Raw genomic sequence first — 14,145 nt, forward strand, 5'->3', positions numbered from 1 at the left:
AAAGCGCAGAAAGGGGCAACTATATTTATTAAAGAGATGGAACACATTTCCTAGGAAGAAAGGTTATGGAGGTTAGAATTTTTTAGTTTGGAGAAAAGTTTTAGGGATGACATGACAGATTTGCAAAGTTATGCATAAAATGGAGAAGGCAGAGAAAGAAGTACTTTTCTCCCTTTCTCACAATACAAGAACTTGTGGGCACTCAATGAAATCCATGAGCAGTGGTCTTAGATCAGATAAAAGGAAGTACTTCTTCACCCCCAAGAGTCATTAACACGAGGAATTCACTGTAATAGGAAGTGGTGGCAGCTGTAAGCATAGACAGCTTCAAGAGGGGACTGCATAAACATCTGGAGCAGAGGTCCATCAGTGGCTGTCAGCCACAAGGGATAGATGGAACACTATCCCTGGGGCAGTGCTGCTCTGTATGCTTGGGGGGGGGGGAACTGTGGGAGGGCTTCTGGAGTTCTGGCCCTGCTGGTGGACCTCCTGATGGCACCTGGGGTTTGGCCACTGGATGGGCCTTTGGCCTGATCCAACATGGCTTCTCTTATATTCCCTGTAAAAGGGTCAGGGCATTTTGATGCAGGCCTGCCAATGTCCTCCTTCTGAGAACCTTGACTTCAAGGAATGCATAAGAACACAATTCTGCTTCACAAAGCAATGCAATCCTTTCCCTACTGGGTGTACAAGCAGCTCAGGGTTAATCCCCCCTCAGTGAGAAAACAGCAGAGGAGGAAAGGGTTAAAGTATCCCCACATGTGATATTGCTCCTGGATAAAACAATACTGGCAGCCAAATTTGCAAGAGAAAAAAAAGTATGTTTAAAATAGGAAATCTGAATATGTAGTGCAGCCATTACAATGTGATCTTAGTGGCTTGGTACTAGGCCTAATTATATCAACGGTTATATGCCCAATTACTCCATTAAGAAAAGAAAACATTATATCCTTGTCATAGTATTTAATCATTGTGGATCCGGCACGTGTCCCTTTTGTACCCTTTCTCCCCTTACCCTGTTAAGCCAGTTTGCTCAGGGCAGGCCCAACCTAAGAGAAAACCCACAGCACTCCAAAGGCACTCAGGCAGTGCAGCTCCTCATGCGCTTTCTGAACATCGCAGAGGCTGGGCTGGGAGGGGGGAGCTAGCTACTTCAATTGTTCATTAGTGCATTTTATGGTTAACTCTTTAATTTTGAAATCTTTAATTTTAAATGGATTGTTGTATGCCTTTTAACCATGTTGTACGCCGCCAGGAGCCCATTATGGGTGAAAGGCGTTATAAAAAGGAAGAAACGCAGCAATCCGCTAAATTCTGTGGGATGCACTCCCACTTTGCAGCATTCTAAGGAAAGGCCCCTACGCGGATCTACTCGAAAGGAAGCCCCAGGTGGCTTTGCTTCCAGGAAAGGGTCGGTAGGATGGCAGCCTCAAGGAGGGGGCAATCCTTAACAAACCCACCACCCTTTTAAACCAGGAGAGCAGTCATCCCATTGAGGGGGTCGCAGTTAGCCACGGGGCGCCCCTCTGGGTGTCCCAAGCGCCGGCCTCTGGGCAACGCGGCAGCCCCAGAAGTTGGCACAGCGCCGTCCAGCGGGCTGCCTGCTGGAATGCTCAATCGGACAGGAGGGCAGGAGTGCCAACGAAGCTGGGCTCCCTGTTGTGGCTACCCCTGCTCTAGCCGGGCTCCTTTGACCCAAGTGAAGTCGGCCGCCCTGTGGCCAATATGAGCCACTGGGAGATGGGATGACGATTCCAGCCCTCTGTCGTCGGGCCGCCTAGAAGAAGAGCAGCTGCCCGGCTCTTTCGGGATCCCCGCGATGCCGGCGGGACAAGTGGCACGAAGGACACAGAGGCTGCCTGGCTGAGTGGACGCCTTGCGGGCTGGGATTCCGCGAGCTCTGCTGGGAGGCTTGAGCAGGGCTGACGCCGCACCTCTCCAGGTTCCCTTCGAAAGCTCTTTCCGAGGAAGAAGGATGGCCCATCCAGCGGCGGCACCTCCAAGGGCAGCCGGGCTTTATTCCAGGGGTAAGCTTTGGTGTAGTGGAGCCAGTTTGGGGTAGAGGTTAGGAATGTGGACTTCTCATCTGGCCAGCTGAGGAAAGGCGAGGCGACTGGAAGCCGCTTTGAGACTCCTTCGGGTAGAGAATAAGCGGCATATCTTCTTCTTCTCGTCAGACGATGAAATGGGAGTTACGCAGCCACGTCTATGCGTAGAGAGCGGGCATGGATTAGCGCCCAGCAGAATGAAGATGCTCACCAGATCCAAGGGCCTTACAAAAACGACGAGTTAAGTTTATCAGGTAACAACATGACAACCCCCACCCCACCCCCCCATGCCCTGGCTCCCTGCATAGGATGTCGGCTCCGCACCCGAGATCTGCATGGCACTTCCCTGGCCTCATACCTGTACCCGTGTCTGTAAGCGGCCCTGGGCACACATTTCTATAGGCAGCTGTCGCTCCCGCTCCCACCTTATTCAGCTTTCTTGGGGTTAGTCGAGGGAATAAAAATGGCCAGATTAATGGCTGGATGCATCCCCCAGTGTGGAACGGCAGAGTCCCGGGGCAGCAGGACCCTCTGCTCGTAGATGTGGTCCTGTAAGGCCAACACCGTGAATAAAACGGCGTGAGTCTTCAAGGGGCCGCTGGACTCCAACCTCATCCTGCTAGTCCAGACCAGCGCGGCCGCCCACTTAAACGTACTGGAAAATGGGGCAGCCTATTGGAATCAATGAGACTTGCCTGCGGGTAGACATGGCGAGGCGATATATATAACCTAAGCTAAGGAGCCTTTGGAGGAAGTTGCCAAGAGCCGGGGCTGCCAAGCCAGCCTGTCAATCACAGGTTTCCTCGGAGTTAACGACCCCCCCTCCCAATCTGAAGTTGTGTCCCGCCTGGGCCAAGCGCCGAGCAATCCCTTCCAGCTGGCGGCCGTCTCCGGCAGATCTGCTTCCCTCCCGCCCAAGCCCGCGTCCTGCGGATGGCCGGTTTGGAGGCCGTGGACCGGGAGCCCCGAGGCTGCTGCAGCCCCTGGGCTGAGGGCTCGCCTGCTTCCGCCCATCGGCCGGAGAGTCCCTCCGCGCCCGCCCCCCCCCCAGCAGTGAGAAGGGCGGCTCTAATCCGAAAATGCCTTTATGCGCCCCCACCCCGAGCTTTTCCGGGCCTCGATCCAGGTTTTTTCTGCGGAAGTAGAAGGGAGCGGAGCACTTGTGGGGACGGGGCAGGAGCAGCGAGATACCCTCGGGAAGCGCGCCGGGCAGGCAACCAAAGGCTCCGCCGCCGTCCCGTCGGACCAGCTCCTTGCGCTGCCTGCGCCTTTTCCCCAGCCGAAGGCGGAAGCGCAGAGGGGGCGCTACCTGGACGAGAGCTGCGTGCGAGAGGAAGCATCCCGTACCCCCCCCCCCCGGCGCCACCTTTGGATCCGCGGCCTCCCGGGCAGTGTCGCTAACTCACCTCGAGCCAGCCTTCGGCGTCCTGCCCTGGCCCGCCCCGTCCCGTCCCTTCGAGTAGCCGCTTCCCGGCTCTCAGCCTCACCTCCTTCCCCAAGCCGAGGCCCGAACTGGTCCGGGAGGCAGCGCCCCCTCCCCCCTCCGGACAGCCTGGCCTTTCTTGCTAGGGGCGCCCTCCGCCCCCGCCCGCCAAGCCCGCTCCCCTGACCGCAGCAGGCTTTTCCGCATCCGTCGGCTCGGCGGCCCTCAGGGCTTGGCTCCCCGTCAAAGGACGGCTGCCCCACAGGCCAGGCCAGGCCAGGCCAGGCCAGGGACAGCAGCGGGCCCGGGGCACTGGGGTCGACGCCCCTTCCGACCCCCCCCCCCCCTCCATTGTGGTTGTCGCTATTTTTTGAAGGGGGATGTTCCTGGATATGTTTACACAACCACAGGCGGTGTTAAAATGGCGTCGGAAATGCAGAAAGCGGCAAAACCTTTCCGCGAAGCTTCCTGCCCCACCCCTCGCACGAGGGACACGGGCCATCCTCTCGGACAGGGGATCTCTTTACCTAAACCTCTGGCCATCGACATGAAGAGCGCCGGAGCTGGAGCGCCAGCTGCCTCTAGAGATGCCCAGGGCCGCTTACGGGGTGGGAGGCCGGGGAAGGGCGATGTGCATCTCGGATGCAGCGCTGACATCCTATGCAGCGAGGTGTGTGTGTGTGGGGTGTGTGTGTGTGTGGGGGGGGGGGGTTGTTTGGTTGTTACCACACTCCCTTTCCTAATAACCCCACAGCATGGCATTTGCATTTTTTATTACAGTTACACACTGAGGCAACATTTTCAGTGAGTTATCTTCCAGAATGCCAAGATCTCTCTCCTGGTCAGTAATGGCCAGTTTGGACACCATCAAAATGTATGTCCACTTAGGATTGCTGGCTGCATTATTCTTCACTTAACGCATTGACTTCCACTTGCCCAAATTTGACAGATCCCGCTGGAGCCCCTCACACAGTCCTCCCTGGTTCTCAACACCCTGAACAACTTAGGGCTACCCACAAACATAGCCGCTTCACTGCTTACCCAACTCCAAATCGTTAATAAGTTAAAAAGTGTCAGACCTAGAACCGAGCCTTGTGGTACCCCATGCTTACCATGTTCCATGGTGAAAACTGCTCATTTATGCTTATTTTCTGTTCCCTGATAATTAACCAGTTTCTAATCCACAAGGGGATTATCCTCTTATCTCATGACTGCTGAGTTTACTTATGAGCCTTTGATGAACTTTCTGGAAGTCTAGGTAAACAACATCTATTGGGTCATCCTTGTCCACATGTTTGTTCACCCCCCAAAGAACTCTAAAAATCTTCCCTTGTAGCATCCACACTGATTCATCAATGTGCCTAAAAATTCTGTTTTTAATAATGGATTCCACCAATTTACTGGGTATCAACATTAGATGGACCAGCCAGACCAGATCCCCTCTGGAACCCTTTTTGAAGTTGGGGTTACATGGCTACCTTCCAGTCCTCGGGAATGGAAGCAGATCGTAGTGATAGATTGCATATGTTTGTCAGGAGATCCACATTTGAGTTCTTTCAGAGCTCTTGGGTGGGTGCCATCTGGGCCTGGTGATTTGTCAGTTTTTAATTTCTCCTTTCAATCATAGGACCCCCTCTCTCATCACCTTAATCCCACTTGTGTCTTTCAATACACCTTCTGAAATTGGAACTACTATAGTGGGCAAGCATTTCCCATTTTCTACAGTGAAGATGGAGGCAAAGACTGCATTCAGCTCCCCTGCCATTTCCTTTTACCCCTTGGTTATCTACTACCTCCCTGGCTGATTTTCTGCTACTAATGCATTTGAAAATGTTTTTATTGTTGCTCTTTACATTCTAGTTTAAGAGGTTTAACTAAATTCTAGGGACGATTCATTTCATGTGGTGGGCTTGACCATCTTCTGCAGATTTCATCAAGCATATAATCTGTGAATTTTGGGGAGCATTCGCATTCTCGTGGAAGTAGAGAAATTAAATGAATTAGCCCACTTTTAAGAAGTGGGACAGCTCTATTTGTAAGGGATGAGGCAACTGACTGTAAATAAGAACTTCGATGATGTGAGCACATGAAGCTGATGTTGTTCATCTTTTCTCCTGTGAAGTTAGGAAACTTGTCATGTTCTCACATATGGGGTACGGTCCCTCTATACATCTGACATTTACCACAGAACCCCCTTTCTCCCTTTCTCTTCCCAATACTTCATAACTTTCTAAAAAGTATTCTCTACATGGGAATAAACTAATATCTGGGATATAACAGACCTGAACTATAAAAATCCCTTTTGAAACTTTATAGTCCCTCACACTTTCTTGATCATAAAATAGCAAAACATACTTGTCTGCATGCAGAAAGGTTGTACAATGTTGCCATTTAGACCCTCCCCCCATAATACTCTTTTCCTCTTCTCTGATAAAAGATATTAAGGCACCATCTAAGCGGACACTGAAATGAAGCTCATCGCTCTGTGTCGATTGAGGCTCTACAGTCTGAAGCTCATATTGATGGAACTTACTTCCTCAGAAGTACATCTAGCATTTTCAACTTGCCTTTGGAAATACATAGTAATAGCAATCTCTGTTAACAACAGTGACAACTGCACATTTGGGGTATCCAAAAGGCTGCACACCTTTACAACTGTTCTCTAAGATAAGCCAGGTTGAATCTCATAAATAAATACAATAAATAAGTTGCTGAGGAGGAGGATCTGAGGTAGAAAGACTTTGCCCAAGGCCACCCAGGTCCTTTCTTAGGCTAGGCCATTTCCCCCAACCAAATTCAGATTCAGGAAAACATGCAATGAGTGCAGGCAGCCCTCAAGATGGCTTTTTCTGTGATTTCCTGACTGACTGTCATCCATGTGGCTATGTACAGGTAAGTGGAAGTCAAGCGCTCTAAAGCTTGTGTCTGACTCAATAGCCCTTGACTGGGTAAATAAACGGAAAACATCCTGAGCTGGATGGTTTTATATGCACTACGACAAGTAAAGTGTTCCTTGGGGAGGGGCCATGGCTCAGTGGCAGAGCACTTGTGCTGCATGCCAAGCCCCCCCAGTTCGGTCCCAAGCACCTTCCACTAGGGCAGCTCAAGAACAGGTGCTGGGAATCAATCTTTCTCTGCCACAGGCCCACCAGAGTCAAACCGACCCAGGGGGATCAATAGTTTGACTTGGTGTAAGGCAGCTTTGCATACGTAGAACTTGAGCAAACTTGAATGCAGAATCGAAATCTCATTAAGTCAGGCTGAGGAAGGAGATGTAGCAATTTCCTCTGCTCTTAAGTAGGCCTCGTTTCTCACTCATAGTAACGACACCGATTTCCCCCCTCTGTGATTCACTCTATGATTTACTCTATGATTACCACTCCTTCTGCATCGTGGGGCTTATAATAGTGCATAAATGGGAACTGTGTGAAATGCCGTCTTTTAGCTGTTCCATTAATCTGGCATATTTGATTTTAAAGCCTGGGTTTTGGGGAAAATGTGGAGTAAGGATACTCCAGCCCTCTCTGTTGATTTCTGTACATGGTTTGGCGTATTTAAGTTTTAAGAGCCCTTTCAAAAGGAAATAAAAGGGGACTCCCTTTAGTTTCCCCTCCTACTTCATCCTACATCTGGCATTAAACACCGCGGCCCTGGCAAAACTGATCCCTCCACTCTGCTGTGATGAGAGTATCTTCCCATGAAGAGGTACATGGCCACTTGGGAGACGTGGATATATCCGTCTGGCATTCAGAAGGCACCTGGGCACCAGAATTTCCCACTTTTCTCAGGTAGAAATCAGATGTGGAGTATGTGTAGGCACAGAGCAGAAATGATGATTTCCCCCCAGCATCCTGAAAGAGATCAGGCGCCCTCTTGTGTCGACAGTGGCACACGTCACAAAACCATTCCGGTTAACTTCCTTCACTGGGCACAAAGAGCTTTTGACCATTCATCACAGCAAGCCAGAGTCATTAAAATATAATAAGCATGAACAAAAACACTTGAGAAGCTAAAACCTAATGCAATGACATTTGGGTATTAAAAGAATTGTTTGAATTGTTAGGGGGGGGATTTACGTGATCACTGCTTTTAATAGCTAGGGATTTGTTCCGGACTCAATATCCCACCTCCAGACATTTGTAGGGTCCTGCTAATCCTACACAACAGACATCCAATCCCACCAGAGATGGCCAACTGGCTCCTTAGGCATTTGGCCTGCAATGTGGTCTTTTGGGGCCCCAGCTATTGCCCTTGCCTCACCAGGAGATGGTGGACAAAGTGAAGGCCCTCCTTTCCCACCAGGGCAGACGTTTTTCAGATTCCTTTTCCACCCTTGCATCATGCCCTGTTCTAAGCAAGCATCGAAGAGGAAGGCCATGGAAGAGGGATTTCCAGCCCCACCGGGTAGTGGGGAATCTTTCGTGCATGTCTGTGATGCTCTATATATTCCAGTCCCAGAATCACCAAGCAAATGAGGCTCCCCCTGATTCAATACATCTCTAAACATATTGACAAATCTAACCTGAACCTGCCTTCATGTATAAACATGCCCCCCTCCCTTTTTTTCTTACTAAGCATCAACAGGTTAAGCAATAAAACACGCAAGCTTGGGAAAACTGCATGTATAGATTTACCAACAACCACCGTCTCAGGGATCAACAGGCTATAATTAGAATTTAATAATACGAGTGGAGGAGTGATCTGCATGCTGCTCGGGAAATTGGAGCTTTTTCCCAGCACTTCTGAACATTCTGCTTCTTAGATTGGACTCCAACTTGTTTCGCACAATGACTGTTCAGCTGAGACAAACGTGATACAAACAAGAACAATGAGATCAGCCATAACCTCGCTTTAATACCGTAAGCAAAGGGACTCCAGCCCCAATGGAATCTGCACAACTGGTGCACCTCATGAAGGAGCGAGCGAACTCCCTGTCCCCCAGACTCTGGGAAAAGATATGATGATCCCCTCCTTGGTACATTCTAGCCCTTTCTTGAGGCAGCACACGCTGGCTTCTGTCTAAAACTATGGACAATAGTCACCTAAGCAAGCAAAGAGACACCTGGAATGAGGAACGTGGTGAACAAGGCACCATTAGAAGACTTGCCTTTGCTTCATTAAGTTGCTCTGACTTAGTAATCAACACATGCCTATTTCAATCTACATGAGTTTACTCATCACTGCAACCAGACTCTTCATAATGATCCATAATTTGTTAGTGTAATTCAGCTATTAAATGATATTCTCTTATGGGTGCTTTCCTGCTAATCAGTCTGGGTAGGAGCCACTGCAGTACCCCACAGATTATTGTTATGGTTTTTCCAGTTTAAGAAGGAAGGCAGCTTTGGAAGAGTGGTGTCGTCATCAAAGTTCAGAGGGGAGGGAGTGCTGGGACCATGCTTTCCCCTTGCCACAACTGATCTTTGTTCAACAGCAGCCCTATCTTTGCAAGGACCCTTATATGAACTTCCTAACTTGTGCCGCTTCTGAAATGTGATGTCCTTCAGTCTTCAAGCGTACAAATTGCTCCTGTTGATGCCACCTGTTTTGGGGGTGGCTACCCATGGAAGGAGAAGAGCTGCTTTTTAAATCCGCCACTTTTCACTACCTGAAGGAGTCCCAGAGCAGCTGACATACACCTTTCCATTTCCGCTCCCCACAACAGAAACCCTGCAAGGTAGGCTCTAAGAAAACTGCTCTGCGAGACAGCTCTGAGAGAACCATGACTGGTCCAAAGTCACCTGGCAGATTTCCAGGGCAGAGTGAAGATTCAGAGCTGGCTCTCCCAGGTCTTGTTAATGATCTAACCTCATCCAGCTGTCCCTCGCCAACTGTACTATCCAGACAGACTTTGGCAATAGTCAGGGTGTGGCTTTTCCCCGCCCTGTGGCAGGCTTTTTCCTTTAGAAAGATGTCCCAGAGTGGGTGCTAAGAATGCTTTTCCTCCCATTGTAAAGGCATTTGGTGGAGGGTAAATTGTCACCTGGGAAATCAGGCTGTGTTGCTTTTATCGTTTCAATCAACTATTAAGTTGTGTTTTCTATGCTTGCAACTTATTGCTTGGTCAGCTGAGAGAAGACAAGGATATCTATCCATCTATCTATCTGTCCGTCTGTCCATCTTGTCTGTCTGTCTGTCTGTCTGTCTGTCTGGTCTGTCTATCTTGTCTGCCTTGCAATTTATGGAAGTTGGCAGTATGCCCAGTTTTTCCATACATTGTGACCACATGCATGAATCTCCAGTTGTACACAAAGATCCGTGGCCCGGATAGGGCTGGGCCTCCTAATCTCCATTCCCGTGAAAATATGGACCTTAGCTGATGCAGGGGCTAGGGATGGGAATTGCAGTGTGGCAGAATGTCATGTCTTTATTTATGTTCACTTATATCCCACCTTTCTTCCTGACGGTGATCCTAAACAGCTCCGCTCCTCCATTTTACCCTCGCAACAACTCTGTGAGGTAAATTCAGGTGAGTAGTCATGTTGGCCTGAAGCAAGAGAACAAGGGGCACCTTTAAGATCAACAGAGTTTTATTCTGCATGCTCACGAAAGCTTCTATGGAGATTAAATGTTGTTTGTCTCAAAGCAGCCCCTGGACTCAAACTTTGCCCTGTGAGGTAAGTTCAACTGAGGTTGCTGCACTGGGCTGCAATGGCTGTGCATGTGGATTTTCATGGACTAGGCTGCTTGACTTAGATGGGGGAGAGAGGGCCTTGAATAACACAAGACTTGGGTCTATGAAAGAGAGGGAAACAAATGGAAGTCTGACAGCACTGTGTTGTGTAAACTCCTATGTCATAGTCCAATGCCCCTCATCTGTTATTTTTCTGTCATTCATTTAGTATGGCTAAACAGGTCTTTGGTAACAAAATGCTGACTGACCTGGCTTGTTTTCTGAATGAGTTGGGGAGGACTCTCTCAGTCCAACTGGTTCCAGGAGGATACTCAGTGTTAGCTGGTGGGGGAGGGCCACTGCGGTCTGCAAAATATTTGGAACTACCGGTTTTGTATCCTGCTTGTCACTGGTCCCAGAGAAACATCTGATTATCTGATCAGGGTGCAGATTACAGGGGCAGAGTACCTCCATCAAGGCAGGAGGGAGGGGATGGATGCTGATAATTTTCCTTCCAGCCTAACGGAGAACATTTGCCAAGTGGTTTGGCTAGCTCTTTCCCCTGGCCTGGTTGATTTATGGTACCAACCATTATCTCACGATAGACATGAATGCTTTTGGGCAGCCTCTCAGCACACAAATGGATTTACTCAGCCGAAAGAGGAATTGGAAGCAATGAAAGTGCAAAAGTGCTGCTGGGTGCTCAAGTGACAGTGAAGTCAGCCCAAATCCAAGGGGACTCCCCTCAGAAGATCCCGTTTATGGCCTAGTGCTCTTCTGAGCCTTGCTTTGGGGTAAGATTCTCAAGTGGCAGCAGGGGCCCAGTGGGGGGGGGGGTCATCACTCTCCTGATGAGCAGCTGGCAGCCTCTTGTCTCAGGCTCGGATCCAGAGACTGCCATCCATGCTTAGGCACCCTCCCCCAGTTTTGACTATGTTAATGTGGCCTCCAGGGGACTGCCCTTGAAGGTGGCATGCCAGCACTATAGGTACAGACCTGTGCCTGTACCCTGACTATTGTTTAGGACAAGCCAAAGGGAAAATAAGAGCCTCCCCTTTCTCACCTGCACTGGCTGCCAGTTATTTTCCAAGTCCAATTCAATGTGCTGATTATTACCTTTAAAGCAGTAAATAGCAGATATCTGTGGAAGCACTTTGTCATGCATGAGCTTCACCATCCTGGAAGGTTGACAGAGGTGGCCTTGCATTACTTTCTGCTGCTTTCAGAGATCTGACCTGGATAGCACAGGCAAGGTTGATCCCATTGGATCCCTTCTTTTTGCAAAATGATCATCTACGTCACATTTGTATTAGAAGGAAACTTGTTTTTTATATGCTGCTTTCCCCTACCAGAAGGAGCCTCAAAGCGGCTTACAGTTGCCTTCCCTTTCCCGTCCCCACAACAGACAGACACCCTGTGAGGGAGGTGAGGCTGAGAGAGCCCTGATATCACTGCTTGGTCTGAACAGCTTTATCAGTGCCATGGTGAGCCCAAGGTCACCCAGCTGGCTGCATGTAGGGGAGTGCAGAATCGAACCCGGCATGCCAGATTAGAAGTCCGCACTCCTAACCACTACACCAAACTGGAAACAAAAGGAGATGCAGATACATACTCACAAGGCACTGCTGGGTAAGTGTACTACAGAAGGGATCTCAGTTAGAGGATCAATGAGCAAGATGCACAATATCTGCATCTGGACAGAAATGAGCCCATTACCTTTGGAGTGCCATCCAACCAAAGCAGAGGAGGCTTATGCTGATTGCAAAAAGCATCTATGCTGGAATGTGTGTACGTTGGAAGTTTGTCCCTGGCATCTCCAACTAAAGGGATTGAGGACACAGAGCATCAGGAAAGGCTCTTCTCCACCCAGGAGCTGTGACTAGTCAAGGCACAAAATGCAGAGTCGAGGGACCAGTGGCCTGACAGGACCTGAGGCAAGCTCGTGCAACCTGCTCTGCCTTACAGTGATAAGGGCAGGGCAGGGAGAGGCTTGCTGCTGTCTGTCTGTCTGGGCCCATCCAGTAGAGGTGGATGTAGAGGAACATATCCAATTCCTGCCACAATCCACAACTTTTGTGCAGAGAGAATTTTAAGTTTCCCTCGCCCGTTTTAATAAATTGTGTTCTGTGAGTGCCCTCTTGTGGCCATTTTTAATTAACTTTTGTATCTGGGGGTTGATTTATAATAATGTCATCCCCCCCCCCCCCCACTGATAGAGCAACTTGGCAGGACCATGTAAGAAGATGAGTGGGGAACATCCTTCTTAGCAAACTGTTATCTAAGAAGATTCACTATCTGTTGTATCAGGGCAGCAGGCTGTTATGATGCTCAGAACAAGGAATTTTTAAAAGGCATCTCTGTGTAGGAAGCGGAAAGGATGTTGTTTTTCACATCACACAACTCAAAGTAATTATAGTACCTCAGGATTCTCAAAAGGAATGCTTCCTTGTTCTTCAGAGTGTTTAGCATGATCAATTATTCAGCCCTGATAAAAATCCTTATAATATTATTTGACTACCATCATTTCTGCACATAATAGCTTAGAAGAAAACTGTCAATGAGAGAAAAATGCTGAATCATACTTGGAACGATATATTACCCATAAGTCATCCTTGTTTTCCTTGGGACAAAGGCTGCCTGGATGCAAACAAGAGCAGAAGCTGGCCCTAATTCTCCAGAAGGAGATGTCCAGTAGGAAAACTGGCCTTCAAAGGGCTCCTGGGTCCCTCGCCTTGGTGGTCTGCTACAGAGAAACTTCTTAGTCTCAAAATATTGACCAGAAGGATGATGAAGCAATCAGGTGGACAGAAGAGTTCTCTAATGGAAGGGCCTGCTGAGCTAATCACTTGCATTCATATAAACATTTGATGATACTGAGAGATGTATTTTAGCGGAGCAAAGAAATGCTTCGGATGAAACTGCAAACAAGGCTGATTGTCCTCCCAGGGGGCAAACAATGCAGAACCTCGTATGGATCATAATTACATATGAAGCAGATGGGCAGGAGCCTCCACAACTTCTTGTGACTCTCCCTAAAGCATCCTCTACAGCAGGGGTAGTCAAACTGCGGCCTTCCAGATGTCCATAGACTACAATTCCCATGAGCCCCTGCCTGCAGCCCTGTGGAAGTGTAGCCCTTGCTTAACTTCAGCCCTGTTAAATAGGCAAGACATTTTTTCCCCTTCTGAGTTTCTGCCAGTCCTGTGCAAAGATGGCACCAGTTTCCTGCAACAGAATCCCATCTGGTTTTACACACAAGCTGGAGGTCAGAGCAAAGATAAACTTAATTTTGTCTTTTGGCTTCAGAGTTAAAATGTTTACAGATGGAATGAATGAACTCTGAGTTTATGGTTATGTCAAACTGCAATTTGAGGGCTTCATGCATGCAATAGTGGTTCATGCAGTAGAACTACTCATTCGATTTGATCTCAGTAAGGCTTTCAATAAGGTTCTGTATAATTATTCTTGTTGATAAGTTAGCAAAATGTGGCTTGGATCCTGCTACTGTAAATGGTTGACAGATCTCACCCAGAGACTGCTTGTTGGAGGTTCCTCATCCTCTTGGAGAGGAGTGACAAGTGGAGTGTCCCTGGGATCTGTCCTGGGCCCTTTGTTGCTCCACATCTTTACCAATGCTTGAGTTGATGGAGCAGAGGGCATGCTCATTAAATGTGCAGATGACACTAAATTGGGAGGGACACCAAACACAGTAGAAAAGTACAGGATCATCTTGACAGGCTGGAAAACTGGGCTAAAACTGACAAAATGAATTTCAACAGAGATAAATGTTAAATTCTGCAGTTAGATAGAAGAAATGCATAAATTATAGGAATGGAGAGACTTCTCTTGATAGTAGTGCATGAAGAAGGGATCTAAGGGCCTTAGTAGACCTTACACTGAGCCTCAGTCAGCAGCTAAAAAGACAATATGATTTTGGGCTGCATCAACAGAAAGATAATTGATGGTATCAATTTACCCTGCTCTGGCTAGACCTCACTAGGAGCATTGAGTTCAGTGTTGGGCACTGCAGTTGAGGAAGGATGTTGTCAAGGTGAAGCATG

At 48.6% G+C, this 14,145-nt stretch overlaps 1 protein-coding gene across 3 annotated transcripts in view; it reads left to right on the forward strand.

Annotated features, from left to right (window-relative positions):
* The first annotated feature begins 1,311 nt into the window (after positions 1-1,311).
* KCNK18 (potassium two pore domain channel subfamily K member 18) overlaps positions 1,312-14,145 on the forward strand; it is a 30,928-nt gene continuing 18,094 nt past the window's right edge. Inside the window, exons 1-2 of one of the 3 annotated variants that reach the window (XM_077349885.1) lie at positions 1,312-2,027; positions 2,178-2,302. In XM_077349885.1, coding sequence (XP_077206000.1) covers positions 2,209-2,302 — 94 coding nt within the window. In that variant the 5' untranslated portion in view covers positions 1,312-2,027; positions 2,178-2,208. Of the gene's footprint in view, positions 2,028-2,177; positions 2,303-6,152; positions 6,364-14,145 lie in introns of those variants that run through there. The other 2 variants (XM_077349886.1, XM_077349887.1) reach the window with 2 other exon arrangements.

Source organism: Paroedura picta, chromosome 8 (assembly GCF_049243985.1).
Source record: "Paroedura picta isolate Pp20150507F chromosome 8, Ppicta_v3.0, whole genome shotgun sequence".
Classification (NCBI taxonomy): Eukaryota; Metazoa; Chordata; class Lepidosauria; order Squamata; family Gekkonidae; genus Paroedura; species Paroedura picta.